Source organism: Ranitomeya variabilis, chromosome 5 (genome assembly GCF_051348905.1).
Source record: "Ranitomeya variabilis isolate aRanVar5 chromosome 5, aRanVar5.hap1, whole genome shotgun sequence".
Taxonomy (NCBI): Eukaryota; Metazoa; Chordata; class Amphibia; order Anura; family Dendrobatidae; genus Ranitomeya; species Ranitomeya variabilis.
In genome coordinates this window covers 482244395-482271573 of record NC_135236.1, presented here as the reverse complement: position 1 = coordinate 482271573, position 27179 = coordinate 482244395, and the positions used below count along the sequence as shown (strand labels likewise).

At 40.4% G+C, this 27179-nt stretch overlaps 2 protein-coding genes across 2 annotated transcripts in view; one reads left to right on the top strand and one right to left on the bottom strand.

The window, feature by feature from the left end:
- Positions 1–1504: 1504 nt before the first annotated feature.
- Positions 1505–3302, bottom strand: LOC143775063 (posterior protein-like). The gene is made up of 2 exons (XM_077262898.1): positions 1678–3302; positions 1505–1547 (listed from the first exon to the last, which is right to left on the bottom strand). The coding sequence occupies exons 1-2, from the start codon at positions 3300–3302 to the stop codon at positions 1505–1507; spliced, it is 1668 nt and encodes a 555-aa protein (XP_077119013.1).
- Positions 3303–17251: 13949 nt separating this feature from the next.
- LOC143775062 (dynein axonemal heavy chain 3-like) overlaps positions 17252–27179 on the top strand; it is a 2972411-nt gene continuing 2962483 nt past the window's right edge. Inside the window, exons 1-2 of the mRNA XM_077262897.1 lie at positions 17252–17284; positions 17329–17420. Of these exons, the coding sequence (XP_077119012.1) occupies positions 17252–17284; positions 17329–17420 (125 nt within the window). The remainder of the gene's footprint in view (positions 17285–17328; positions 17421–27179) is intronic.

Here is a 27179-nt window from a genome sequence, read left to right as displayed (position 1 = left end):
TTCTCAGATACTACAATTTCCTCTAACTCAATGGGACTTTGTACATTTTGTCTCCCATGATGCAATTTTAACAGCGGTTTGTTCATTCACATTTAACACCTGAATCGTCTTATATAAGTAACAGGTTATATAGCACATGTATATTTTACAGCAGGGACAAAATTAGAAAAATAATGAGTAGTACAAAAAATCAGAAGTAGCAGGGAAAAATTAGAAAAATAATGAATAGTACAAAAAATCAGATGGATTAAATAATTCAGAATGCCGTTTGCTGCATTTGAATGACAAAATATTACCCCCCACCAATAACCCTTAGCATTGTTTTCCAATAGATGGGTAACCTCCTTTAATTCATTTTGATCATGATGTTTGCTAGTCATACTTTTAGATAATCCCCTTGTGCTTTGAATATATCTAATAAATTCAGAACATGAATAGTTTACAACAATATATCACATGCGACTCATGCTGCCAATGTAGACTCTGCTGCTGCACATGGTATCAGTATATGAGGGGTATCCAATGCCCGGTTAAACATGGCCTTTCACGAGTTTTTAGATACAGGTTAATCCATGTCAAGAAGATGTTCCATAAAACTTGTTTATGAATCAAATTGCCATCAAATCATAGCTCATCCAGGATGCAAATTTATGCTCCATCATAGATCCTGGAAATAAAGAACAAGAGCAGTATCAGATTCTTAGCAGTTGTAATCTGTATATTGTTTCTTTTACAAGAATAAAAAAAATAAATAAATATCAAACGTGTAAAAATAAATAAATTCCAAAATATAAAATCTTAATTACAAAAATTTGAACACCATTGCATTTATGGTATTGGATGGTAATTGTTACACTTACGCCCCTTTGATACCAAATCTTGGTATCAAACAAAAAGAAAGGGAGAGAAAAAACCAAAAAATAGAATTTAAATGTGAGGTAAGAAAATTTTCAAAATAATGATTCTGGATGTAAAAAAAAAAAATTCTGAGCAGCAAGAATATTTAAAAGAAAAAATAATAATACTGTGATTCAATGCATTGCACAGGCCGACATAAAACAGACAAACATAAAACAATTAGGGCAACTCAACTTTATATCTGTCTCATGAGTACTAAAGATGAACAAAGTGGTCAAGGCTGGATCTGCAGATTTCATATAGAAACCTCAGCTTTACACTAGTTGGCACTATCATGTAAATTAACCATCCAACTTCAGGTGCTAATTGAAGACTATTACCTGTGAAACAAGATAAAGAACATACATACACAACAAACAATCATGCATTAGGTAAATACAATACACAGTCATCACAATGGGACGACTACTCGTTTAATTGTTTGCAAACAATTACTTAAACCTTTAACTTTGAGCTCATTGTCTAAACCACGTGGATTTAAATTTGGCCTTATGAATGCATTCATGTAGTTAATTATTACAGAGAAATAGCCTGTTTCATTTATGGATACAGTGCTGTATATGGCCTGTTGAACAAAACACATTGGTTAATCTCCTTGCTTTAATATCACGTGATACATGGTCTCCAGTCTAAAAAGAAACACAGACATAGTTAGAACACAAATTCAAACCATACACAAAACATAACTTTATCCCGTCCATTATCCATATGCTAATTGATTCACATCTAACATGGCAGCCAAAGTCCCTCTATGTTTACCTAACCATATTGGCAAATGGTGCTGGGCAGTTTAGCAACAGCGGTAGGGCAATTTGTGACCAACTCCAAAATAACCAGAATGGTAGAGATACCCATGGATCGATCATAGGGATATTAGCACCTTCCTTTTGTTGTTTATTATGTGACATCTGGCGTTTTCCTGTCTTACTTTTGTCATTTGGGCTCCGCAATGTTTCTGGTTTTGGTGCATTTGTATCAGGGTCAGTTTCTACATTACCTATCTCCTCACATGTCTCTATGAACTCTGTGTTGTATGAGATACTTTCCTCTTCAGTTTCTACACTATCAATTTCTTGGTGCAACAAATGACTTTTTCTTTCTGGGTACATGTTAGGTGTATTACAATACCGTTTAATGTGTCCTGGTTGACCACATTTATAACAATACCTAACATATCCTTGCCTCCTGGGTCTGTATACAGCAGATACATTTTCCGACGGTTCATATTGCTCTTTAGACTCATTACACCAGTCCCTAAGTATATTCACAAAGTTTTCATAGGAGCTAGTATTCCTCAGAGTCATTCTTGTGGTGTAATCTACATTACAATGATTTGCCATTGAACATAGGAAATTAGCATCATCCTGAGACATTTCCAGACAGTTGTAAACAGTCCTATATAGGGACAGATAATTATTACAAAAGAGCAACGGATCATCATATCGCCTGAATCTGGTCATTGCTAGGGCATTTTCACCTCTAATGTCTCGTCCACCTATGATGCGTTGTAATTCCTTCCTTCTTATCTCTGCACCATTACAACCATCACCCATTTGTTCTGTTTTTAGTTGCCCTGCAATTGGCCCTGGAAGCCAAACTTGTAATAGAGACCAAGCATTTTTATTGTTCAGATTATACTGTTGGACAACATGTTCAAATCTATTGGACAGAATGACTGGAGAAATATGTGACTCAAATTTACCAAGAAGTTGACACAGATGAAGCTTCTCAGAAATAGTGAGCAATGGAGAATTATCAATCAATGGAGATCTATATCCGGCATCCATTGTACCCTCATTAGAAAGAGTACATACATTGACTGTCTCAGTGCTGCATTTCTCTGACGCAAGTGACTGTATACATTGCTCTTTGTTATGTAATTGACAATTAGCTTTATCCAGTTGACCCTCCAGTGTTGCAATTAACTTCTCCATTTGACTATTTTTCAGTACTAAAGAATAAACCTGAGCAGCATGTGAAGTGAGGCTCAGTCTACACTCCTTCAATTGTTCCTCCAACTGTCTATTTCTCACAGCTAATTCATTTACATCTGATTGCAAACCATGTATTTTACTAGCTGTTTTATCAGAAATTCCAATAACAGAATCACTAATTTTGTCTATATCCTCCTTGACTTGTATCTTTTGCATCAAATAACTTGCTTCTTTTAATTCAGCCAACTCTTTCATCTTCAGCAACACTGAGATTTCATTGCTTAACTTTTCCTTTTTCAAATTCTTGCTCAGCACTTTACTATTCAACTTATTATTAAAGATTTTACATTGGGCTATCAAGTCATTGTACTGGTCTTCCAAAGATTTATCGACACTGACATGGTAAACAGCAGAGGCATACTTCATCACAAACTTTTCCACAAACTCCATTTTCAGCAACAAACTGCAAATACTTTACAAAACAAAATTACAAAGTGAAAAGAACTAAAAACTAGACCTTACACTACAATCTTCCCAAAAGTCTAAACTCTTTGCTCCAATACTACTACACTTAGAAAACACAGATCCAATTCTGATCTAAAATACTGTCCTATCTACAAAAGATATTTCTCTTTTGCTAAATGCATTCAACAACAAACTGTCAATACAACACAATATACACAAGCACACAAAATAATCTTCAAGGAAATTCTTTACTCACCAATATTTCTTTTAAATCAAGATCCAGACTCCTCGATTCTTTGGATTCCACACTTTTTCCAAATGTGAAATAAAGCAGATTAATTTCTTGCGGATTCTCTGTGGAATTTAATCACAGTCCCGTCTGGGGGTGCCAAATGTAGAATCTGCTGAGTTTTGGGGTGCCAGTTCATACTAATTAACAAGAACTACTGGATCTTTAAAAGGGGGTTTATTACAAACAGGGTATTTACAATGACATACATAAGGGAAGTCTAACATAAGGGACAAGGGTAAATTAAAGGGAAAAGGTAATGGGAGAGGGTAGAGGAAACTGGGATGTGGGAAGGAGGAGGATCATAACTGATCCTTACATATATATTAAACCAATACACATCCACACCCACATACAAGCCATGACTCCACCCTTGCTTCTGGTATCTTCTGTGGCAAATGTCCAATCGTCTTCTGGCAATGTGAACACTGTCATTGGCTGCAGTAATCATCACCTTCTTGCAGATGGCATCCTCATACTTGGGAAGAAAGTTCTTGTGTAGGACAGGTTAAACTCAATTTGGGCTGGCTCCAACATGTCCATTCAAAGAACAATGGTTTATCACCCAAACACCACAGGCATTGTATATCAATATACATATCCATAGGCCGAAGACAGGATGTCTATCTCAGGACCACTGGCTTATAATGGAAACCCACAGGAGTTGTGTACATATGTAGATAATGATGGGTCACAAACAGGACAGAGGCTATTCATTCAAGATTTTCACAGTGTACACCTATATCCTCCATTAGGCCTTAGGGCCAATATTCATTCAGTATGTAGATGAACCTCTGCCTTATCACTAAAACAAGGGACATCACACAAAAGAACACAGGCCTGACTGCAAAATACGTTTTACACAGTCTTGTATCTGGTTTATCTCATAATTCAATATATCTCAGTGATTTCTATGATACGTGCATTGTTCATGTTGTCTCCAACAGGATCTATGCGGTCAGCACAAAAAACTACAAAAAGCCACGCAGAGTGAGCAAAAAGACCCACGCACCGACTCACGGTGCGGAGGTGCCACTCTGCAACCCAGAGCTTCCAGATAGCAAGGCAATATCATGTTAGCAAGCTGGACTAGAACTTAGCAAGTACTAAGAAATATATTCAGTACACAATGAACAACAAATGAACTAGCAGGGACTTAGCTTCTGCTGGAGTAGACAGGTCATCAGAAAGATCCGAGAGAGATCTGAACCAGTACTGATACATTGACAGCTGGCATGGAGTAACGATCTGAGTGGAGTTAAATAGAGAATCAGGATGAGCCAAATGAAAGGCACGAACCAACTCGGCCGCATGGACATCGGAGGCAAAAACCCAGGAATTATCCTCCTGACCATAGCCCTTCCATTTGACCAGGTACTGAAGTTTCCGTCTCGAAATACGAGAATCCAAAATCTTCTCCACCACATACTCCAACTCCCCCTCGACCAACACCGGAGCAGGAGGGTCAACGGAGGGAACCATAGGCGCAACATATCTCCGCAACAAAGACCTATGGAACACATTATGGATGGCAAAAGAAGCTGGAAGGGCCAAACGAAACGACACAGGATTGAGAATTTCAGAAATCTTATAAGGACCAATGAAACGAGGCTTAAACTTAGGAGAAGAAACCTTCATAGGGACATGACGAGATGACAACCAAACCAAATCCCCAACACGAAGTCGTGGACCAACACAGCGACGGCGGTTGGCGAAACGTTGAGCCTTCTCCTGGGACAATGTCAAATTGTCCACTACATGAGTCCAAATTTGCTGCAACCTGTCTACCACAGAATCCACACCAGGACAGTCCGAAGGCTCAACCTGCCCTGAAGAAAAACGAGGATGAAAACCAGAATTTAAAAAAAAGGCGAAACCAAAGTAGCCGAACTGGCCCGATTATTAAGGGCGAACTCAGCCAATGGCAAGAAGGTCACCCAATCATCCTGATCAGCAGAAACAAAGCATCTCAGATAGGTCTCCAAAGTCTGATTAGTTCGTTCGGTTTGGCCATTTGTCTGAGGATGGAAAGCCGAAGAGAAAGACAAATCAATGCCCATCTTAGCACAAAAGGACCGCCAAAACCTTGAAACAAACTGGGAACCTCTGTCCGACACGATGTTCTCCGGAATGCCATGCAAATGAACCACATGCTGGAAAAATAGTGGAACCAAATCAGAGGAGGAAGGCAATTTAGGCAAGGATACCAAATGGACCATCTTAGAGAAGCGATCACAAACCACCCAGATGACCGACATCCTTTGAGAGACAGGGAGATCTGAAATAAAATCCATGGAAACATGCGTCCAAGGCCTTTTCGGGACTGGCAAGGGCAAAAGTAACCCACTGGCACGAGAACTGCAGGGCTTGGCCCGAGCACAAGTCCCACAAGACTGCACAAAAGAACGCACATCCCGTGACAAGGAAGGCCACCAAAAGGACCTAGCCACCAAATCTCTGGTACCAAAAATCACAGGATGACCAGCCAACACCGAACAATGAACCTCAGAGATAACTCTACTAGTCCATCTATCAGGGACAAACAGTTTCTCTGCTGGACAACGGTCAGGTCTATCAGCCTGAAACTCCTGCAGCGCCCGCCGCAAATCAGGTGAGATGGCAGACAGAATTACCCCCTCTTGGAGAATACCAGCCGGCTCAGGAACTCCCGGGGAATCAGGCACAAAACTCCTTGAAAGGGCATCGGCCTTCACATTCTTAGAACCCGGAAGGTATGAAACCACAAAATTGAAACGGGAGAAAAACAGCGACCATCGAGCCTGTCTAGAATTCAACCGCTTAGCAGACTCGAGATAAATCAGATTCTTGTGATCCGTTAAGACCACTACGCGATGCTTGGCTCCCTCAAGCCAATGTCGCCACTCCTCGAACGCCCACTTCATAGCCAACAACTCCCGATTGCCAACATCATAATTACGCTCAGCAGGCGAAAACTTTCTAGAAAGGAAAGCACATGGCTTCATCACAGAGCCATCAGAAGATCTTTGAGACAAAACAGCCCCTGCTCCAATCTCAGAAGCATCAACCTCGACCTGAAAAGGGAGCAAAACATCTGGCTGACACAACACAGGGGCCGAAGAGAAACGACGTTTCAACTCCCGAAAAGCCTCAACGGCCGCAGAGGACCAATTCACCACATCAGCACCTTTCTTGGTCAAATCAGTCAACGGTTTAACAACACTAGAAAAATTAGCGATGAAGCGACGGTAAAAATTAGCAAAGCCAAGAATTTCTGAAGGCTCTTCACAGATGTAGGCTGAGTCCAATCATAAATGGCCTGAACTTTAACAGGATCCATCTTGATAGTAGAAGGGGGAAAAATGAAACCCAAAAAGGAAACCTTCTGAACTCCGAAGAGACATTTAGACCCCTTCACAAACAATTAGCATGAAGAACCTGGAGGAACACCATTCTGACCTGCTTCACATGAGACTCCCAATCATCCGAAAAGACCAAAATATCATCCAAATATACAATAATGAATCTATCCAAATACTTTCGGAAGATGTCATGCATAAAAGACTGAAACACAGATGGAGCATTAGAAAGCCCGAATGGCATCACCAGGTACTCAAAATGGCCCTCGGGCGTATTAAATGCTGTTTTCCATTCATCGCCCTGTTTAATACGCACAAGATTATACGCCCCTCGAAGATCTATCTTGGTGAACCAACTAGCCCCCTTAATCCAAGCAAACAAATCAGACAGTAGAGGCAAAGGGTACTGAAATTTGACAGTGATTTTATTAAGAAGGCGGTAATCTATACAAGGTCTCAGAGAACCATCCTTTTTGGCCACAAAAAAGAACCCTGCTCCCAACGGTGACAACGACGGGCGAATATGCCCTTTCTCTAAGGACTCCTTTATATAACTCTGCATTGCGGCGTGTTCCGGCACAGATAAATTGAAAAGCCGTCCCTTAGGAAATTTACTACCAGGAATCAAATTAATAGCACAATCACAATCCCTATGAGGAGGTAGGGCACTGGATTTGGGCTCATCGAATACATCTCGGTAATCCGACAAAAACTCAGGGACTTCAGAAGGAGTAGAAGGAGAAATTGACAACAACGGAACGTCACCATGTACCCCTTGACAACCCCAACTGGACACAGACATTGATTTCCAATCCAATACTGGACCATGGACCTGTAGCCATGGCAAACCCAACACGACCACATCATGCAAATTATGCAACACCAAAAAGCGAACATCTTCCTGATGTGCAGGAGCCATGCACATGGTCAACTGAGTCCAGTACTGAGGTTTATTCTTGGCCAAAGGTGTAGCATCAATTCCCCTTAATGGAATAGGATACTGCAAGGGCTCCAAGAAAAAACAACAGCGCCTGGCAAACTCCAAGTCCATCAAATTCAGGGCAGCGCCTGAGTCCACAAATGCCATAACAGAGTAGGACGACAAAGAGCAAATCAGAGTAACGGACAAAAGAAATTTAGGCTGTACAGTACCAATGGTGACAGACCTAGCGAACCGCTTAGAGTGCTTAGGACAATCAGAAATAGCATGAGTGGAGTCACCACAGTAAAAACACAGCCCATTCTGACGTCTGTGTTCTTGCCGTTCAGCTCTGGTCAAAGTCCTATCACATTGCATAGGCTCAGGCCTCTGCTCAGAAGACACCGCCAAATGGCGCACAACCTTGCGTTCACGCAAGCGCCGATCGATCTGAATGGCCAAGGACATTGATTCATTCAGACCAGCAGGCGTGGGAAACCCCACCATAACATCCTTAAGGGCTTCAGAAAGACCTTTTCTGAAAATTGCTGCAAGGGCACACTCATTCCATTGAGTAAGCAAAGACCACTTTCTAAACTTCTGGCAATATACCTCCGCTTCATCCTGACCTTGACACAAAGCTAGCAAGATTTTCTCTGCCTGATCCACAGAGTTAGGTTCGTCATAAAGCAATCCAAGCGCCAGAAAAAACGCATCTACATTAAGCAATGCAGGATCTCCTGGCGCAAGGGAGAATGCCCAGTCTTGTGGGTCACCACGTAACAAAGAAATAATGATTTTTACTTGCTGAATGGGGTCACCAGAGGAGCGGGGTTTCAAAGCAAGAAACAGTTTACAATTATTTTTGAAATTCAGAAATTTAGATCTATCTCCAAAAAACAAATCAGGAATTGGAATTCTAGGCTCTAACATAGGATTCTGAACTACATAATCTTGAATGTTTTGTACCCTCGCAGTGAGGTGATCAACACAAGAGGACAGACCTTGAATGTCCATATCTACACCTGAGTCCTGAACCACCCAGAGGTTAAGGGGAAAAGAAAGACAAAACACACTGCAGAGAAAAAAAAATGGTCTCAGAACTTCTCTTATCCCTCTATTGAGATGCATTAACACTTTGTGGGCCAGCTGTACTGTTATGGACCTGGTGGTTAGGTGCACCTGGAATGACCTGATGGTTAAACTAGAAGACAGGACAAGCTCTGGGAAGTGGGAACTCACACACACACTAGAAATAGCTGTGGAGCGTACCTAACTCTCCCTAGACGCCTCTTCACAGCCTAAGAGCTAACTACCCCTAAAGATAGAAAAATAAGCCTTACCTTGCCTCAGAGAAATTCCCCAAAGGTAAAGGCAGCCCCCCACATATATTAACTGTGAGTTAAGAGGAAAGTCACAAACACAGGGATGAAACAGGTTTCAGCAAAGGAGGCCAGACTTACTAGATAGACTGAGGATAGGAACGGGATCTATGCGGTCAGCACAAAAAACTACAAAAAGCCACGCAGAGTGAGCAAAAAGACCCACGCACCGACTCACGGTGCGGAGGTGCCACTCTGCAACCCAGAGCTTCCAGATAGCAAGGCAATATCATGTTAGCAAGCTGGACTAGAACTTAGCAAGTACTAAGAAATATATTCAGTACACAATGAACAACAAATGAACTAGCAGGGACTTAGCTTCTGCTGGAGTAGACAGGTCATCAGAAAGATCCGAGAGAGATCTGAACCAGTACTGATACATTGACAGCTGGCATGGAGTAACGATCTGAGTGGAGTTAAATAGAGAATCAGGATGAGCCAAATGAAAGGCACGAACCAACTCGGCCGCATGGACATCGGAGGCAAAAACCCAGGAATTATCCTCCTGACCATAGCCCTTCCATTTGACCAGGTACTGAAGTTTCCGTCTCGAAATACGAGAATCCAAAATCTTCTCCACCACATACTCCAACTCCCCCTCGACCAACACCGGAGCAGGAGGGTCAACGGAGGGAACCATAGGCGCCACATATCTCCGCAACAACGACCTATGGAACACATTATGGATGGCAAAAGAAGCTGGAAGGGCCAAACGAAACGACACAGGATTGAGAATTTCAGAAATCTTATAAGGACCAATGAAACGAGGCTTAAACTTAGGAGAAGAAACCTTCATAGGGACATGACGAGATGACAACCAAACCAAATCCCCAACACGAAGTCGTGGACCAACACAGCGACGGCGGTTGGCGAAACGTTGAGCCTTCTCCTGGGACAATGTCAAATTGTCCACTACATGAGTCCAAATTTGCTGCAACCTGTCCACCACAGAATCCACACCAGGACAGTCCGAAGGCTCAACCTGCCCTGAAGAAAAACGAGGATGAAAACCAGAATTACAAAAAAAAGGCGAAACCAAAGTAGCCGAACTGGCCCGATTATTAAGGGTGAACTCAGCCAATGGCAAGAAGGTCACCCAATCATCCTGATCAGCAGAAACAAAGCATCTCAGATAGGTCTCCAAAGTCTGATTAGTTCGTTCGGTTTGGCCATTTGTCTGAGGATGGAAAGCCGAAGAGAAAGACAAATCAATGCCCATCTTAGCACAAAAGGACCGCCAAAACCTTGAAACAAACTGGGAACCTCTGTCCGACACGATGTTCTCCGGAATGCCATGCAAATGAACCACATGCTGGAAAAATAGTGGAACCAAATCAGAGGAGGAAGGCAATTTAGGCAAGGATACCAAATGGACCATCTTAGAGAAGCGATCACAAACCACCCAGATGACCGACATCCTTTGAGAGACAGGGAGATCTGAAATAAAATCCATGGAAACATGCGTCCAAGGCCTTTTCGGGACTGGCAAGGGCAAAAGTAACCCACTGGCACGAGAACTGCAGGGCTTGGCCCGAGCACAAGTCCCACAAGACTGCACAAAAGAACGCACATCCCGTGACAAGGAAGGCCACCAAAAGGACCTAGCCACCAAATCTCTGGTACCAAAAATCACAGGATGACCAGCCAACACCGAACAATGAACCTCAGAGATAACTCTACTAGTCCATCTATCAGGGACAAACAGTTTCTCTGCTGGACAACGGTCAGGTCTATCAGCCTGAAACTCCTGCAGCGCCCGCCGCAAATCAGGTGAGATGGCAGACAGAATTACCCCCTCTTGGAGAATACCAGCCGGCTCAGGAACTCCCGGGGAATCAGGCACAAAACTCCTTGAAAGGGCATCGGCCTTCACATTCTTAGAACCCGGAAGGTATGAAACCACAAAATTGAAACGGGAGAAAAACAGCGACCATCGAGCCTGTCTAGAATTCAACCGCTTAGCAGACTCGAGATAAATCAGATTCTTGTGATCCGTTAAGACCACTACGCGATGCTTGGCTCCCTCAAGCCAATGTCGCCACTCCTCGAACGCCCACTTCATAGCCAACAACTCCCGATTGCCAACATCATAATTACGCTCAGCAGGCGAAAACTTTCTAGAAAGGAAAGCACATGGCTTCATCACAGAGCCATCAGAAGATCTTTGAGACAAAACAGCCCCTGCTCCAATCTCAGAAGCATCAACCTCGACCTGAAAAGGGAGCAAAACATCTGGCTGACACAACACAGGGGCCGAAGAGAAACGACGTTTCAACTCCCGAAAAGCCTCAACGGCCGCAGAGGACCAATTCACCACATCAGCACCTTTCTTGGTCAAATCAGTCAACGGTTTAACAACACTAGAAAAATTAGCGATGAAGCGACGGTAAAAATTAGCAAAGCCAAGAATTTCTGAAGGCTCTTCACAGATGTAGGCTGAGTCCAATCATAAATGGCCTGAACTTTAACAGGATCCATCTTGATAGTAGAAGGGGGAAAAATGAAACCCAAAAAGGAAACCTTCTGAACTCCGAAGAGACATTTAGACCCCTTCACAAACAATTAGCACGAAGAACCTGGAGGAACACCATTCTGACCTGCTTCACATGAGACTCCCAATAATCCGAAAAGACCAAAATATCATCCAAATATACAATAATGAATCTATCCAAATACTTTCGGAAGATGTCATGCATAAAAGACTGAAACACAGATGGAGCATTAGAAAGCCCGAATGGCATCACCAGGTACTCAAAATGGCCCTCGGGCGTATTAAATGCTGTTTTCCATTCATCGCCCTGTTTAATACGCACAAGATTATACGCCCCTCGAAGATCTATCTTGGTGAACCAACTAGCCCCCTTAATCCAAGCAAACAAATCAGACAGTAGAGGCAAAGGGTACTGAAATTTGACAGTGATTTTATTAAGAAGGCGGTAATCTATACAAGGTCTCAGAGAACCATCCTTTTTGGCCACAAAAAAGAACCCTGCTCCCAACGGTGACAACGACGGGCGAATATGCCCTTTCTCTAAGGACTCCTTTATATAACTCTGCATTGCGGCGTGTTCCGGCACAGATAAATTGAAAAGCCGTCCCTTAGGAAATTTACTACCAGGAATCAAATTAATAGCACAATCACAATCCCTATGAGGAGGTAGGGCACTGGATTTGGGCTCATCGAATACATCTCGGTAATCCGACAAAAACTCAGGGACTTCAGAAGGAGTAGAAGGAGAAATTGACAACAACGGAACGTCACCATGTACCCCTTGACAACCCCAACTGGACACAGACATTGATTTCCAATCCAATACTGGACTATGGACCTGTAGCCATGGCAAACCCAACACGACCACATCATGCAAATTATGCAACACCAAAAAGCGAACATCTTCCTGATGTGCAGGAGCCATGCACATGGTCAACTGAGTCCAGTACTGAGGTTTATTCTTGGCCAAAGGTGTAGCATCAATTCCCCTTAATGGAATAGGATACTGCAAGGGCTCCAAGAAAAAACAACAGCGCCTGGCAAACTCCAAGTCCATCAAATTCAGGGCAGCGCCTGAGTCCACAAATGCCATAACAGAGTAGGACGACAAAGAGCAAATCAGAGTAACGGACAAAAGAAATTTAGGCTGTACAGTACCAATGGTGACAGACCTAGCGAACCGCTTAGAGTGCTTAGGACAATCAGAAATAGCATGAGTGGAGTCACCACAGTAAAAACACAGCCCATTCTGACGTCTGTGTTCTTGCCGTTCAGCTCTGGTCAAAGTCCTATCACATTGCATAGGCTCAGGCCTCTGCTCAGAAGACACCGCCAAATGGCGCACAACCTTGCGTTCACGCAAGCGCCGATCGATTTGAATGGCCAAGGACATTGATTCATTCAGACCAGCAGGCGTGGGAAACCCCACCATAACATCCTTAAGGGCTTCAGAAAGACCTTTTCTGAAAATTGCTGCAAGGGCACACTCATTCCATTGAGTAAGCAAAGACCACTTTCTAAACTTCTGGCAATATACCTCCGCTTCATCCTGACCTTGACACAAAGCTAGCAAGATTTTCTCTGCCTGATCCACAGAGTTAGGTTCGTCATAAAGCAATCCAAGCGCCAGAAAAAACGCATCTACATTAAGCAATGCAGGATCTCCTGGCGCAAGGGAGAATGCCCAGTCTTGTGGGTCACCACGTAACAAAGAAATAATGATTTTTACTTGCTGAATGGGGTCACCAGAGGAGCGGGGTTTCAAAGCAAGAAACAGTTTACAATTATTTTTGAAATTCAGAAATTTAGATCTATCTCCAAAAAACAAATCAGGAATTGGAATTCTAGGCTCTAACATAGGATTCTGAACTACATAATCTTGAATGTTTTGTACCCTCGCAGTGAGGTGATCAACACAAGAGGACAGACCTTGAATGTCCATATCTACACCTGAGTCCTGAACCACCCAGAGGTTAAGGGGAAAAGAAAGACAAAACACACTGCAGAGAAAAAAAAATGGTCTCAGAACTTCTCTTATCCCTCTATTGAGATGCATTAACACTTTGTGGGCCAGCTGTACTGTTATGGACCTGGTGGTTAGGTGCACCTGGAATGACCTGATGGTTAAACTAGAAGACAGGACAAGCTCTGGGAAGTGGGAACTCACACACACACTAGAAATAGCTGTGGAGCGTACCTAACTCTCCCTAGACGCCTCTTCACAGCCTAAGAGCTAACTACCCCTAAAGATAGAAAAATAAGCCTTACCTTGCCTCAGAGAAATTCCCCAAAGGTAAAGGCAGCCCCCCACATATATTAACTGTGAGTTAAGAGGAAAGTCACAAACACAGGGATGAAACAGGTTTCAGCAAAGGAGGCCAGACTTACTAGATAGACTGAGGATAGGAACGGGATCTATGCGGTCAGCACAAAAAACTACAAAAAGCCACGCAAAATGAGCAAAAAGACCCCCGCACCGACTCACAGTGCGGAGGTGCCACTCTGCAACCCAGAGCTTCCAGATAGCAAGGCAATATCATGTTAGCAAGCTGGACTAGAACTTAGCAAGTACTAAGAAATATATTCAGTACACAATGAACAACAAATGAACTAGCAGGGACTTAGCTTCTGCTGGAGTAGACAGGTTATCAGAAAGATCCGAGAGAGATCTGAACCAGTACTGATACATTGACAGCTGGCATGGAGTAACGTTCTGAGTAGAGTTAAATAGAGAAGCCAGCCTAGCCGCAAACGAGGGCAGTTGAGGAAGCAACCTCAGAACCAGCAGTTCCACTCACAGCCACCAGAGGGAGTCCACGGACAGAACTCGCCGAAGTATCATTCATGACCACAGGAGGGAGTTCGAGAACGGAATTCACAACAGGTATGTATGGATGTAAGCTTTGACTAATAAAACAGATGTACAAAGACAAATGTTTGTGACACAAACACTTTGTGAGGTTGGCAATTGCAATAAGTGTATGAATTTTGAGGAATTTTAAAAAAATAATAATTATTCACTTTTTCACAAAAAGGATTCTACAAAAAAAACAACTCATTACAGTCCTTTGTGATTAGCTGTGTCTGAATGCTATTGATTTTTTTCTGTAAAAAATTTAGCTGACTTGCTGTTTTCTAGTGCATTAAGAATGAAGAAAAAATGTGTATTTGTAATTCAAAGGCAGTAGCGCAAAAGTCATATCCACTATATAATTGATCAATCTCGTTCTCATACTATAGCTGTTACTTCTACTTTCTCTTTCTCACACTGTCAATTGAACATCTTTATTATTCACTGAAGACTACACTCATCTTCTTAACTGCTGAAGATTTACAACACATTACTGTCTGGAGTATACATCCAATGTTTTTATTGCTGAGCTGTGAGCTCTAATGTCCTCTCACTATACTAAATCACCCTAAAATGGATGGTGCCTTCCTTAGCTAGGCCTTTATACATACTTTGATACTTCCTCCTGATAAGCTGTGCTATACTATGTGATATGATAGCTTAAAGGCATTAGGGGCAAGCCCACATGGTTGTGCCTGAGGTCATGTAAATCTTCTGTGCCCATGCAGTCTTCTGCAATGTAAAAAAAGGTGGAGTAGTAGCGTAGAAAGCTGAGGAGCAAACACAAGCGCAATAGGGTCTTAACTGGTAAAAATGTTGAAAAACCAATGGGGTGTTAAGTCAAACACAACGCAAATCAGCTGCAGCAGCACAAGTGTCCGTGGGCCGAGAAAGAGGTTCAACAAGTGGAGGAAAATACGTGTCAAACCTGGGCTGCTGAAAGATCCAAGATGTTGGCTTAATTCTTTAAAATTGTTTATTCTGAACAGGTCTAGCAGTCAACACGTTTCAAGGTCACACAGAACCCCTTCTTCAGAACCTCATGTGGTTAAAGGGCTTTTCCAATTAGCAAAGTACATTTAACTAATAGATCTTGGAATAAAAATAGATTCTATATCTGGATGTGTTAAAAAAATAGATAATCTTATAAATGTGCCCCTGCTGTGTACTGTGTAATGGCTGTGTCTGACCATACAGTGACATGGTCTGATCACATCACAGCTCCTGAGAACCGGAGGGCGCAAAAGAGAGTATACAGACAGGACATCACCGGATCACAGCTGATTCTTTCTGTGAGCTAAATATTTGCTGCGTGTCTTAAGCATGCACTACCTCACCGCTCTAACCCTGCGTTATAATATCTGTATTCTTTCTTTTGCTTCCTGCCCTGCCTAGGAGATGTGGTTTGTGCACGGACAGATACGGCCTTTACACAGTACACAGCAGGGGCACATTTATAAGATTATCTCAGCACATGACATTTTATTTATCACATACAATTGTGGAATTTATTTTTATTATAGAATCTATAAATTATAATGTACTTTGTGGGAAAACCCATTTAAGTGATGTTTTGCTTGTGCTCAACAGATTAATATTTGTTTTCACACGTTCACATGTTCTATTTGTAAAAAATATATTTTTAAAGAGTAACCATTTTTTCATTTTTATTTAATAAATAAATAGTACACATAGAAATAAAGAACTTTGTGATAAATCATAGAATTCCACTTCTTTCTCCCCCAGGACTGAACATTTATTTTAAAAATTCGAAATCCACGGTTAAAATCTGTATTCAGTGAAGACTGAATTACAGAAACAAGAGATGGCAGCTGTCACAGTCAAGAGGCATAGTTCATCCCTCCTTTCTTCCACATATAATCTTATGAAGAGGAATTGCCATCATATCTCAGTATTGTAAAAATCTTAGTCTTCACTGAATACAGATTTTACCCATGGATTGAGAATTTTGAAAATAAATTGGTTAGCCCTGGCAAAGAAAGACACTGATTTTTCTGATAAGATATATTACAAAGTTGCTTATTTTCATGTGTATTATTGGTTTATGACATAAAAATTAAAACAATAGTTACTCTTTAAAGGGGATCTGTCATCACAGTGAAAGTTGAATAAAATGATACCTTGAATATCTGTAATCTGATGTCTTATTCCAGAGAAAGTCACATTTTTCCTAAGATGTAAATGAGCTGTTATGATCTGCGAGCTGAACATTGATCTCCCTTAATATCTGAATCCAGGCTTACTTTAAATAAAAGGCAATATTACCAGTATGAGATATGTGATAACTGACAGTCTGCTCTCCTGATCTACAAGTCTCACATGGGTAATGCCCCCTTTCATGTAAAATAAGATCAGTAGGCAGATTCTCGTGCAGATCAGTGTCCGACCCATAGATCTTAACAAGACATTTACATATTACAAATGTGTGGATTTCTCTAGAATAAGACATTGGATCGCGTATATCATGGTATCATTTTATTCAGCTTTCTATGTGCTATATGCCTATATAGACAGCTTAGAAGAGTTTAGCCTACTGACAGATTCACGCTAATGATAGCCTTTTGATATGTTAGTTTCAAACAGTTTTTCCAACCAAATGCTAATGTTATATTGGAATATTTCCTTCTTGCCATTAGTTAAGATATGTCTACAAACTCAAATAATTGCTTCACGCTGGTATTTTCATTTTGATGAATATGTTATTTTTTAAATCATTGCAGGTCATGAGCAATGAGAAGCCAAAAATACTACAGCATGGTGCTTTTACTCAAGCGGTTCCTTTTAAGGAGGAAAAATTCCACCGAAACATAAGGTTGGTAGAGACATTGTCATTTACCTGATTTCAATATTTCAATGCTCATGATGTCAAATTTTGACTTAAAGTTCCAAAAGTTCCAAAACTTGGACCTAATATATAAGGAAAATAAACCAAAAATCTGCAATTTACAGGGATTGGAATTTTTAAGCAGCTTTGAATTTTTTTGTAGTCTTGCTAGTCTACTAGTAGAATATGATTGGGGCCTATATGCTAGATACTCCATGATCAGCAGAACAAAAATATGTGTGGCTGTGTCAACCAGACAAGCACGAATGCTATTGAGGCAAAGTGCTAAGAACAGCTGTAATTTAATAAATATTGGAGCACCATGACCTTTCATTCTCCATCTTGAACAGATGCCATGATGATTTTTCACATCCACAGCTTGCCATCCATTTTGTCCTGTCTTCTGCAGCACAATTTGAAATTGTAACCATAAAAAACAGTTACCGTATTAATCTGTGTGCACACTTACTAGCTAATTTGTATTTTTGATGATTAATTTTATTATTGAACAACTGCATGTTCATCCAAAAGGTTAATAAATCTGCAACCTGAGTATTTTAGAAAGCAAAATTGAGGTTTTGTCTTTCTTAGGAGAATATATATGAGTGCATAATTTTGGGCAACTATGAGTGCGCCAAATTATTATGCAACTAAATGAAAAGAGTAAATGTTGCTATCTCAATTGTTTATTGTCATTTGTTAAAGTGAGAATAATAACAAACAACTAAAAATATACAAAAATGCATTTTTGACATTTTGAAAAATATATCAGTAACCAATATAGCCACCATTCTTTTCAATAGCAGTCATAAGCCTTCCATTCATGGAGTCTGTCAGTTTATTAATCTATTGATGATTGACTTTTTGGTCAGCACAAAATACAGTCTCCCACATCCTGCTCAGAGAGATGCACTCTCCTTCACCATAAATCTCCCAATTAGGAAAGGCCCACAAGTTCTCAAAAGGTTTTAAACCAAAGTATTGCATTATTCTTTCATCTTTAAGGCCTTTACTTAAAAGGGCTCAGGGATAGGAAACAAAGTGAGTTAATTAATGGAGCACACTCGGACTGGGTCGCGGTTAGCAGTGGGGTACCACAGGGGTCAGTATTGGGCCCTCTTCTTTTTAACATATTTATTAATGACCTTGCAGGGGGCATACAGAGTAGAACTTCAATATTTGCAGATGACACTAAACTCTGCAGGGTAATCAATACAGAGGAGGACAATTTTATATTACAGGAAGATTTATGTAAACTAGAAGCTTGGGCTGATAAATGGCAAATAAGCTTTAATGGGGATAAATTTAAGGTCATGCACTTGGGTAGAAGTAATAAGATGTGTAACTATGTGCTTAATTCTAAAACTCTGGGGAAAACCGTCAATGAAAAAGACCTGGGAGTATGGGTGGATGACAAACTGATATTTAGTGGCCAGTGTCAGTCAGCTGCTACAAAGACAAATAAAATAATGGGATGCATTAAAACAGGCATAGATGCTCATGAGGAGAACCGTTTCTCCTATGGAGGAGAAACAATACCCCTTAGACCCCAGTCCAGAGCCTCTCACGTAGCCAAATCAGTTCTCATGCTTCACACTGATGAGGGCCAGCAGCCCGAAACACCGTGTCTGCGAATTGAGATACTGATTTGGCTTTTATCCTAAGTCATATTGCACGACTCGTTAAAGGGTTGATTGTGACTTGTAGGATCGCTACTTCCAACAGGTGGCGCTATAGAGTTAAGTCCTCTTTTTCTCAGAAGAGGCAATTTGCATATTACATGAGGAGAACATAATTTTACCTCTATACAAGTCACTAGTTCGACCACACTTAGAATACTGTGTACAGTTCTGGTCTCCGGTGTATAAGAAAGACATAGCTGAACTAGAGCAGGTGCAGAGAAGAGCGACCAAGGTTATTAGAGGACTGGGGGGGGTCTGCAATACCAAGATAGGTTATTACACTTGGGGCTATTTAGTTTGGAAAAACGAAGGCTAAGGGGTGATCTTATGTTAATGTATAAATATATGAGGGGACAGTACAAAGACCTTTCTGATGATCTTTTTAATCATAGACCTGAGACAGGGACAAGGGGGCATCCTCTACATCTGGAGGAAAGAAGGTTTAAGCATAATAACAGACGCGGATTCTTTACTGTAAGAGCAGTAAGACTATGGAACTCTCTGCCATATGATGTAATGAGTGATTCATTACTTAAATTTAAGAGGGGACTGGATGCCTTTCTTAAAAAGTATAATGTTACAGGTTATATATACTAGATTCCTTGATAGGGCGTTGATCCAGGGATCTAGTCTGATTGCCGTATGTGGAGTCGGGAAGGAATTTTTTTTCCCCAATGTGGATCTTACTCTTTGCCACATGGGTTTTTTTTTGCCTTCCTCTGGATCAACATGTTAGGGCATGTTAGGTTAGGCTATGGGTTGAACTAGATGGACTTAAAGTCTTCCTTCAACCTTAATAACTATGTTACTATGTAATGTCGCTGAGCACTAAACACTTGGCATTTCTGGGCACTCCAGAGAGGTTGCAGTTCTATTATATGAAAACACTGAAAAATAATCTTTGGCAGTTAATGTGTACCTCTTTTGTGACCCTTTTGATTATTTGCAACAGAACTTTTGATGGATCTGTGATCATGCCCTAATATTTTATTTTAAGAGTTCTGCATCCCTCTGTAAGAATTTAATTTTTTTTTACTTTTCAGAGTTAGTTACATGTCTTTTTTGCCACATTTTTACTGAGGAAAACAAGATGCTTAATAACTAGGCACACCTTGATAAAGACGGTTGATATTCTATGGCCACACCCTCTGTCCTCATTACCCAAATACACATCACCTGATATGCTTCAAGCCAATAATGATTCACATTTGTCTTTATTAGCTATAAGTGCCCCACTGCCCCATCCTTGTTGTTCCCTAATACTGTAACCATCACGCTGCTCCAACTCTAAAAGGGCACCAACCCGCACTACTCAGTCTTTACGTTATGCCCCCTCAAACTTTACACCCATACTGTCAGACTTTTCCCCAACAATAGCGTCCCCTTGTACTTTTCCCCTTCGGGGGGGGGGGGAGATTTAGCAACTTAAAATAAAACTCCACTAAAAGTATAAATCCCTACTAGATTTACATTAACAGAAGAAAAGATCTAAAATGATGTAAAAGTAATTTAGCACACTTAATAGACAGAAAGGGAAAACACACAGATACACATACGTGGAGAGTGCTGGATATTATTGTTATATTATATACAGCTCTGGCAAAAATTAAGAGACCACCACATCAAAACCCTGTCATGGGCAGCCCAATCTCCAGGCCTGAACCCCTTTGAAAATCTCTGGAATGTAATCAAGAGGATGATGGATAGTCACTAGCCATCAAACAAGAATAACTGCTTAAAATTTGGTGCCAGAAGCAGTGTGAAAGACTGGTGGAAAGCATGCCAAGACACAGGAAAGCTGTGATTAAAAATCATGGTTATTCCGCAAAATATTGATTTCTGAACTCTTCCTGAGTTAAAATATTAGTATTATTGTTTCTAAATTATTATGAGCTTGTTTTCATTGCATTATTTGAGGTCTGAGGGTATGTGCACACGTCCGGATTTCTTGCAGAAATTTCCTGAAGAAAACCGGAAATTTTCTGCATGAAATCCGCATATTTTTTTTTGCGTTTTTTTTCCGTTTTTTTCGCGTTTTTTTAGCATTCTGCAAGCGTAATTAGCTTGCAGAATGCTAAAGTTTTCCAAGCGATCTGTAGCAACGCTTGGAAAACTGACTGACAGGTTGGTCACACTTGTCAAACATAGTGTTTGACAAGTGTGACCATCTTTTTACTATAGATGCAGCCTATGCAGGTGTGTCCAAACTTTTGGTCTGTACTGTGTATAGAATCATTTAATGTTAGAGTTGGAAGGTACCTCCGTTTGTGTATTCCTGCTGGTGGTGTCTTCAGAAAATTCCCCGTTTGCTCACGCATAGTTGCTACTCTGCAGAAAAACCAATACTGGGGTGTAATAAGTTTTTCCTGTGTGTAATTTACATGAAGTAATTTGTGGTTATTTTACAATGGCTGGCAAATAACATTGTCTAATGTTCAGAAAAGCGAAGGTTATTTTACTTAATTTTTTTCTGCCTTTGCTGTACTCAATATGTCCTGCAATACTCCGTTTTGTTTGCCTTGACAGTCACCATGGCTATGACACAGCTTGTAACTGTTAGTTTCCTTGGTGAAGTGTTTCAAAACTACAGTTCATGTTTGCCAAGATTTCTTTTCTTCTACTGAACACAAAACCAGTAATTACATGCACAAAGTTAGAAAGAGGAGGTAATATCATTTAAATAAATGTATTACAACAGAAATGCTTAGTGTTTTGGCTTTTGTGAATGCATGTACCTCCAGATAATCATTATTGTTGGGTTATAAAAGATTGAGTAAGTTATTGGAAGTCTGAGATTCTAACAATGCTTAGTTGTAAAGCATCCGGGAAGGTTATTGAAGGTCTAAGGTGAAGATACGAGAATAAGGACAACTGAGTATGATAATTTCTGAATAAAAAATATGATGCATTTAATCTGGAAATCAATTATCCTGAGAATTCGGCATAGCCATAGAGAAGAAAGAGTAAATAACTGTTTGAGTTATAATAACATGTAGTCATGTTCTGCTTGGTGTATGTCGCTATCAAAGTCACAGAGGAGTGCTGCTGAATAATGTAACAAGGTAGGGAATAACAGGAACATATAGAAGAAGACTGAGATGTAAACGGCGGTTATTTCAAAGGTATTGTTCAAAATAAAATAATCTTCTCTATTTAACATTTGGTCATACATCACATTGTGTCATACAGTTCTACAAAGTAAATTTGGCAGTTTTTCAAATGCAAAAGCAAGAGGTTGTAGTGTTTATTGAATATAACTATATTATGACTAAAAGTTACCATGACCTTGGTAATTATAGTATTACAAAGCTTTTATTCCATGGGCATTACCAATTTTAGCTGATGCCAAAACTGTACTAAACAGAATACTGCATAAGGCCTCATTCAGGTTTCAGTGATTTTTCTCATCAAATATTTATCAGTGTTTGATCAGTGTTTCAGTTTTCACTATCAATGTTTTATCAGTGATTTCTTACATGTAAAAAAAACCTCCAAAACTTCTCTAGCCAATTGCAATGTTAAAAATGGACAATAAATGGTTTGCACACAGACATTCTTCCAGGACCCATAGACTTGCATAGAATAGTTGTGAATAATGTGATCAGCTCAACAGTCTATAATAGGTTCGTATACATGACAAACATGGATAGAATATGTGTAGTAGTTATAAAAAGCAGAAAAAGCTATACATTAATTAAAGACTTCAATACACATTAGACAGATGTTGGCCAAACAATCATTTGGCTGACAGTTACCTCTCCTAACTTATCCATGCAAATGAATATTTGGCATAGGGGAACATAAATGTGTTTTCAAAGGGAAGAGCAAAAAAAGCTGCTGCCAGATAGTTCTGGTAGAGGCTTATCCCAGGGTAACAAATGGTCTGGCTTTAAAATATACACAATCTAATCCTTATCTTTCCCATACACATTAGACTATCTTTCACTCCTGCCAATATCTGCTAGCCTCAAATATATGTTGTCCTTTAATCAATGACTAATTTAGTCCTATAAGGATTACCATAATGATATTTCATAATTAGTCTTATAATGATTTCCCCATTACATTATACGTGACCTAGCTACAGGTTTCAGCTTTAAAACATTGGGCAATCTCCTCTAATTGCTGGGGTAGCTATGGAGAACTATACAGGGAAATTGTAGCATTAAGTGTCAGTCATGGAAAACCATGATATACACTCATCTCTTCTCTGGATATCTTTTTAATGGGCATTTTGATATTTAGAAATAGGTTTCTATCACTTCAAGCTCCTCTCAGACTGCCAGTATGTTTTATGCTATGTCCAATTACCTCTATCATTACATTTGGCTGAGAAAGCAAGGTATGATGGGGAATTCTTGGGGAAATGAATATGCATTGCCACAGTGCTGAAACAGCTTTATTTTATTATTTCACATTATTTGGTCCATCATTTTCTGTAAAACTGATTCAGCATCAATACAAGCAGATCTAAATTTGCCATATTGGCAATCATTTCACTTAGGATATGTACACACAATGGGCTTGATTCATCACAATTAGGATTATTCATGCCATTCTTAACTATGATCTGTACCGGAGTCAGACACTCCTGATTTATGAAGAAGCGTATAGCATATGTCTCTTCATGAATCAAGAGCATCAGACAAATGTCAGGCACCTTGCCACAAATCCTACTCCATTTCCACTGGAGTAAAATTTGTGATGTAGCGTAGTCAAAATTGTGATGAGCAGCGGTCACCAAACCACTGTCCAGCCCCTACTTTGTTTGAGTTTGGTGAAAATGGAGTTAGAATGCCAAATGTGGCAACATTTTAGCACAGCCTCAAGTTGCACCAGAATGATGGGACTTATGATGGGAATAATGTCTATTTCAAGCTCTACTGTAAAAAACGCCTGAAAAATCACTAACTAAACACAAAAAAGAATCAATGTATATACAGTATTTCTAGGTAAAATAACGTGCTGTTCATATATTCAGGCTTTTGATCATCTTTAACCTCTTTAGGTCTCTAAACATGCAAAGCAATTAAAATAAGTGACCTGACCATTCTTGTTTTTTCTGCTCTGAAGGATCTTTACACTTCACGATACAAGTCAATTTGAAGATTCAAAAGACACCTGGCAGTAGCCAAGGTGTCTTTTTGGTCATCTTGCAAGTGTTTTTGTTTCAAAGAAAGCTATTGGTTTCTTCATTGCTGATTGGAATTGAAATAAAAATGTGTCGGAAAAACAACTGTGCAACAAGTCACCACAACAACACTTGAAACATGCTCAAAAATCGTCTGGCAGTCAAAGTGTTGAAAAAGGGATCAAGAAACAAAAAAATTAGAATGCTAAAACAGATGTTTCAGGAAAAAAGACACCTGAATTAACTGAAGTTTTTGTCTCGTGAAATACTCTGTCTGTTCAACCACAGGAAAAAAAGTCATGTGCACATACCCTTAATGGTGTTCCTGATACCTGTTACGTACAGTCTTTTTAGAAAATAATGAAGAGAAATAATTTTTAACCACTAAGAAGTTACAGTAAGCTGTATGTGTTGAACAAATAATGGCTTCCTTATGGGAATCCTTTATAATACCCATTTTTCCTCCCATCTACTAAGATTCTCAATTGACTGACTGATATAGACTTCAATATTTAATGAAAAATCATTGATAGTAGCCCTTTTCTAGACAACCAATATCAACTTAGCAGACAGTTTTAACTATATTTTTGTGCATAGGCATATCTTATGTGCAAGTATTTATTAAGATGGTTAGATAGGGGATGTTCTATATGTACTATACCTTAGCGTGCTCTGACTGCTAATGTTTAACTGTTTGAATGTTGCTGTTAATCACTGACTGCAGCATTTAAATGCTGATTGCTTACCATGAAATTCGGGTTGCTTGCTAAAAACTTTCATGGCTGTCATGTTAGTCTGATTAAAATATATACTGCATAATGCAGTATAGAGTATAAAAAAATAAATATTCGTATTAGTATGAGAGCAAAGCTGAAAACAGTTTGGCTGATAAGAGAACCTATAAACCTGACCTTCCTTTGAGCTAGTTGAGAGTCTGGAGCATTACATTTGTTGGTTCCATTAAACTCTCAAAATGGCCAGAAAAAAATAACTTTCATGTGAAACTCGACAGTCTATTCTTGTTCTTAGAAATGAAGGCTATTCCATGCGAGAAATTGCCAAGAAACTTAAGACTTCCTACAGCGATGTGTACTACTCCCTTCAGAGGAGAGCACAAACAGGCTCTAACCAGAGTAGAAAGAGGAGTGGGAGGCCCCGTTGCAGAATTGAGCAACAAGACAAGTACATTAGAGTCTGTAGTTTGAGAAATTGAAGCCTCACAGATCCTCAACTGGCAGCTTCATTAAACAGTACACACAAAACACCAGTGTCAACGTCTACAGTGAAGAGGTGACTCCAGAATGCTGGCTTTCAGGGCAGAGTGGCAAAGAAAAAGCCATATCTGAGACTGGCTAATGAAAGGAAAAGATTAATATGGGCAAAAGAACACAGACATTGGACAGAGGACAATTGGAAAAAAGTTTTATGGACAGAAGAATCCAAGTTTGAGGTGTTTGGATCACATAGAAGAACATTTGTGAGACGCAGAAAAACTGAAAAGGTGCTGGAAGAGTGTCTGACGCCATCTTCAAGCATGGTGGACGTAATGGGATAGTCTGGGGTTGCTTTGGTGCTGGTAAAGTGGGAGATTTGTACAAGGTAAAAAGGGATATTGAATAAGGAAGGCTATCACTCCATTTTGCAACGCCACACCATACCCTGTGGACAGCGCTTGATTGGAGCCAATTTCATCCTACAACAGTACAATGACCCAAAGCACACCTCCAAATTATGCAAGAACTATTTAGGGAAGAAGCAGGCAGCTGGTATTCTATCTGTAATGGAGTGGCCAGCGCAGTCACCAGATCTCAACCCCATTGAGCTGCTGTGGGAGCAGCTTGACCGTAAGGTTTGCAAAAAGTGCCCATCAAGCCAAATCAACTTGTGGGAGGGGCTCCTGGATGCATGGGGTGAACTTTCTCCAGATTACCTCAGCAAATTAACTGCTAGAATGCCAAAGGTCTGCAATGCTGTAATTGCTGCAAAGGGAGCATTCTTTGATGAAAGTAAAGTTTGAAGGAGAAAATTATTATTTAAAAAAAAAATCTTTTTTTCGAGCCTTGTCAATGTTTGAACTAGATTATCAATTAATTTGGCAACTCATTTGATTAATAAAAGTATGAGTTTTCATGGAAAACACAAAATTGTCTGGTTGACCCTAAACTTTTGAACGGTAGTGTATATACTATAACTACTATATAATTGTCTAAGGGGTAGTCCGTCTTTCTGTCTGTCTGTCTTTCTTTCTTTCTGTCACAGATATTCATTGGTCACGGCCTCTGTCTGTCATGGAATCCAAGTCGCTGATTGGTCTCGCCAGCTGCCTGTCATGGCTGCCGCGACAGTCTGATTAGTCCCTCCCTACTCCCCTGCAGTTAGTGCCCGGCGCCTGCTCCATACTCCCCGCAGTCACCGCTCATACAGGGTTAATGCCAGCGGTAATGGACCACGTTATGCCACGGGTAACTCACTCTGTTACCGCCGCTATTAACCCTGTGTGACCAAGTTTTTACTATTGATGCTGCCTATGCAGCGTCAATAGTAAAAACATCTAATGTTAAAAATAATAAAAAAATAAAACATAATTAATGCTCACCTACGCCACCTTTCCCACTCCTCGCGACACTCTGGTGACCGCTCCATGCAAGCGACAGGTCCCGGTGGCAAGGGTCTTCCATGACGAGAAGGACCTTCCATGACGTCACGGTCATGTGACCGCGACGTCATCACAGGTCCTGCGCGCCTGCGTGAGAAGGACCTGGTATGACGTCACTGTCATTTGACCGCGACGTCATCACACCCTGGGACCGGAAACTGTCGCCTGCACCGCACACAGGCGACAGAACTACAAGGGTACCCTCGGAAGGTGAGTATATGTTTATTTTTTATTTTTTATCCTGTGACATACGTGGCTGGGCAATATACTACATAGCT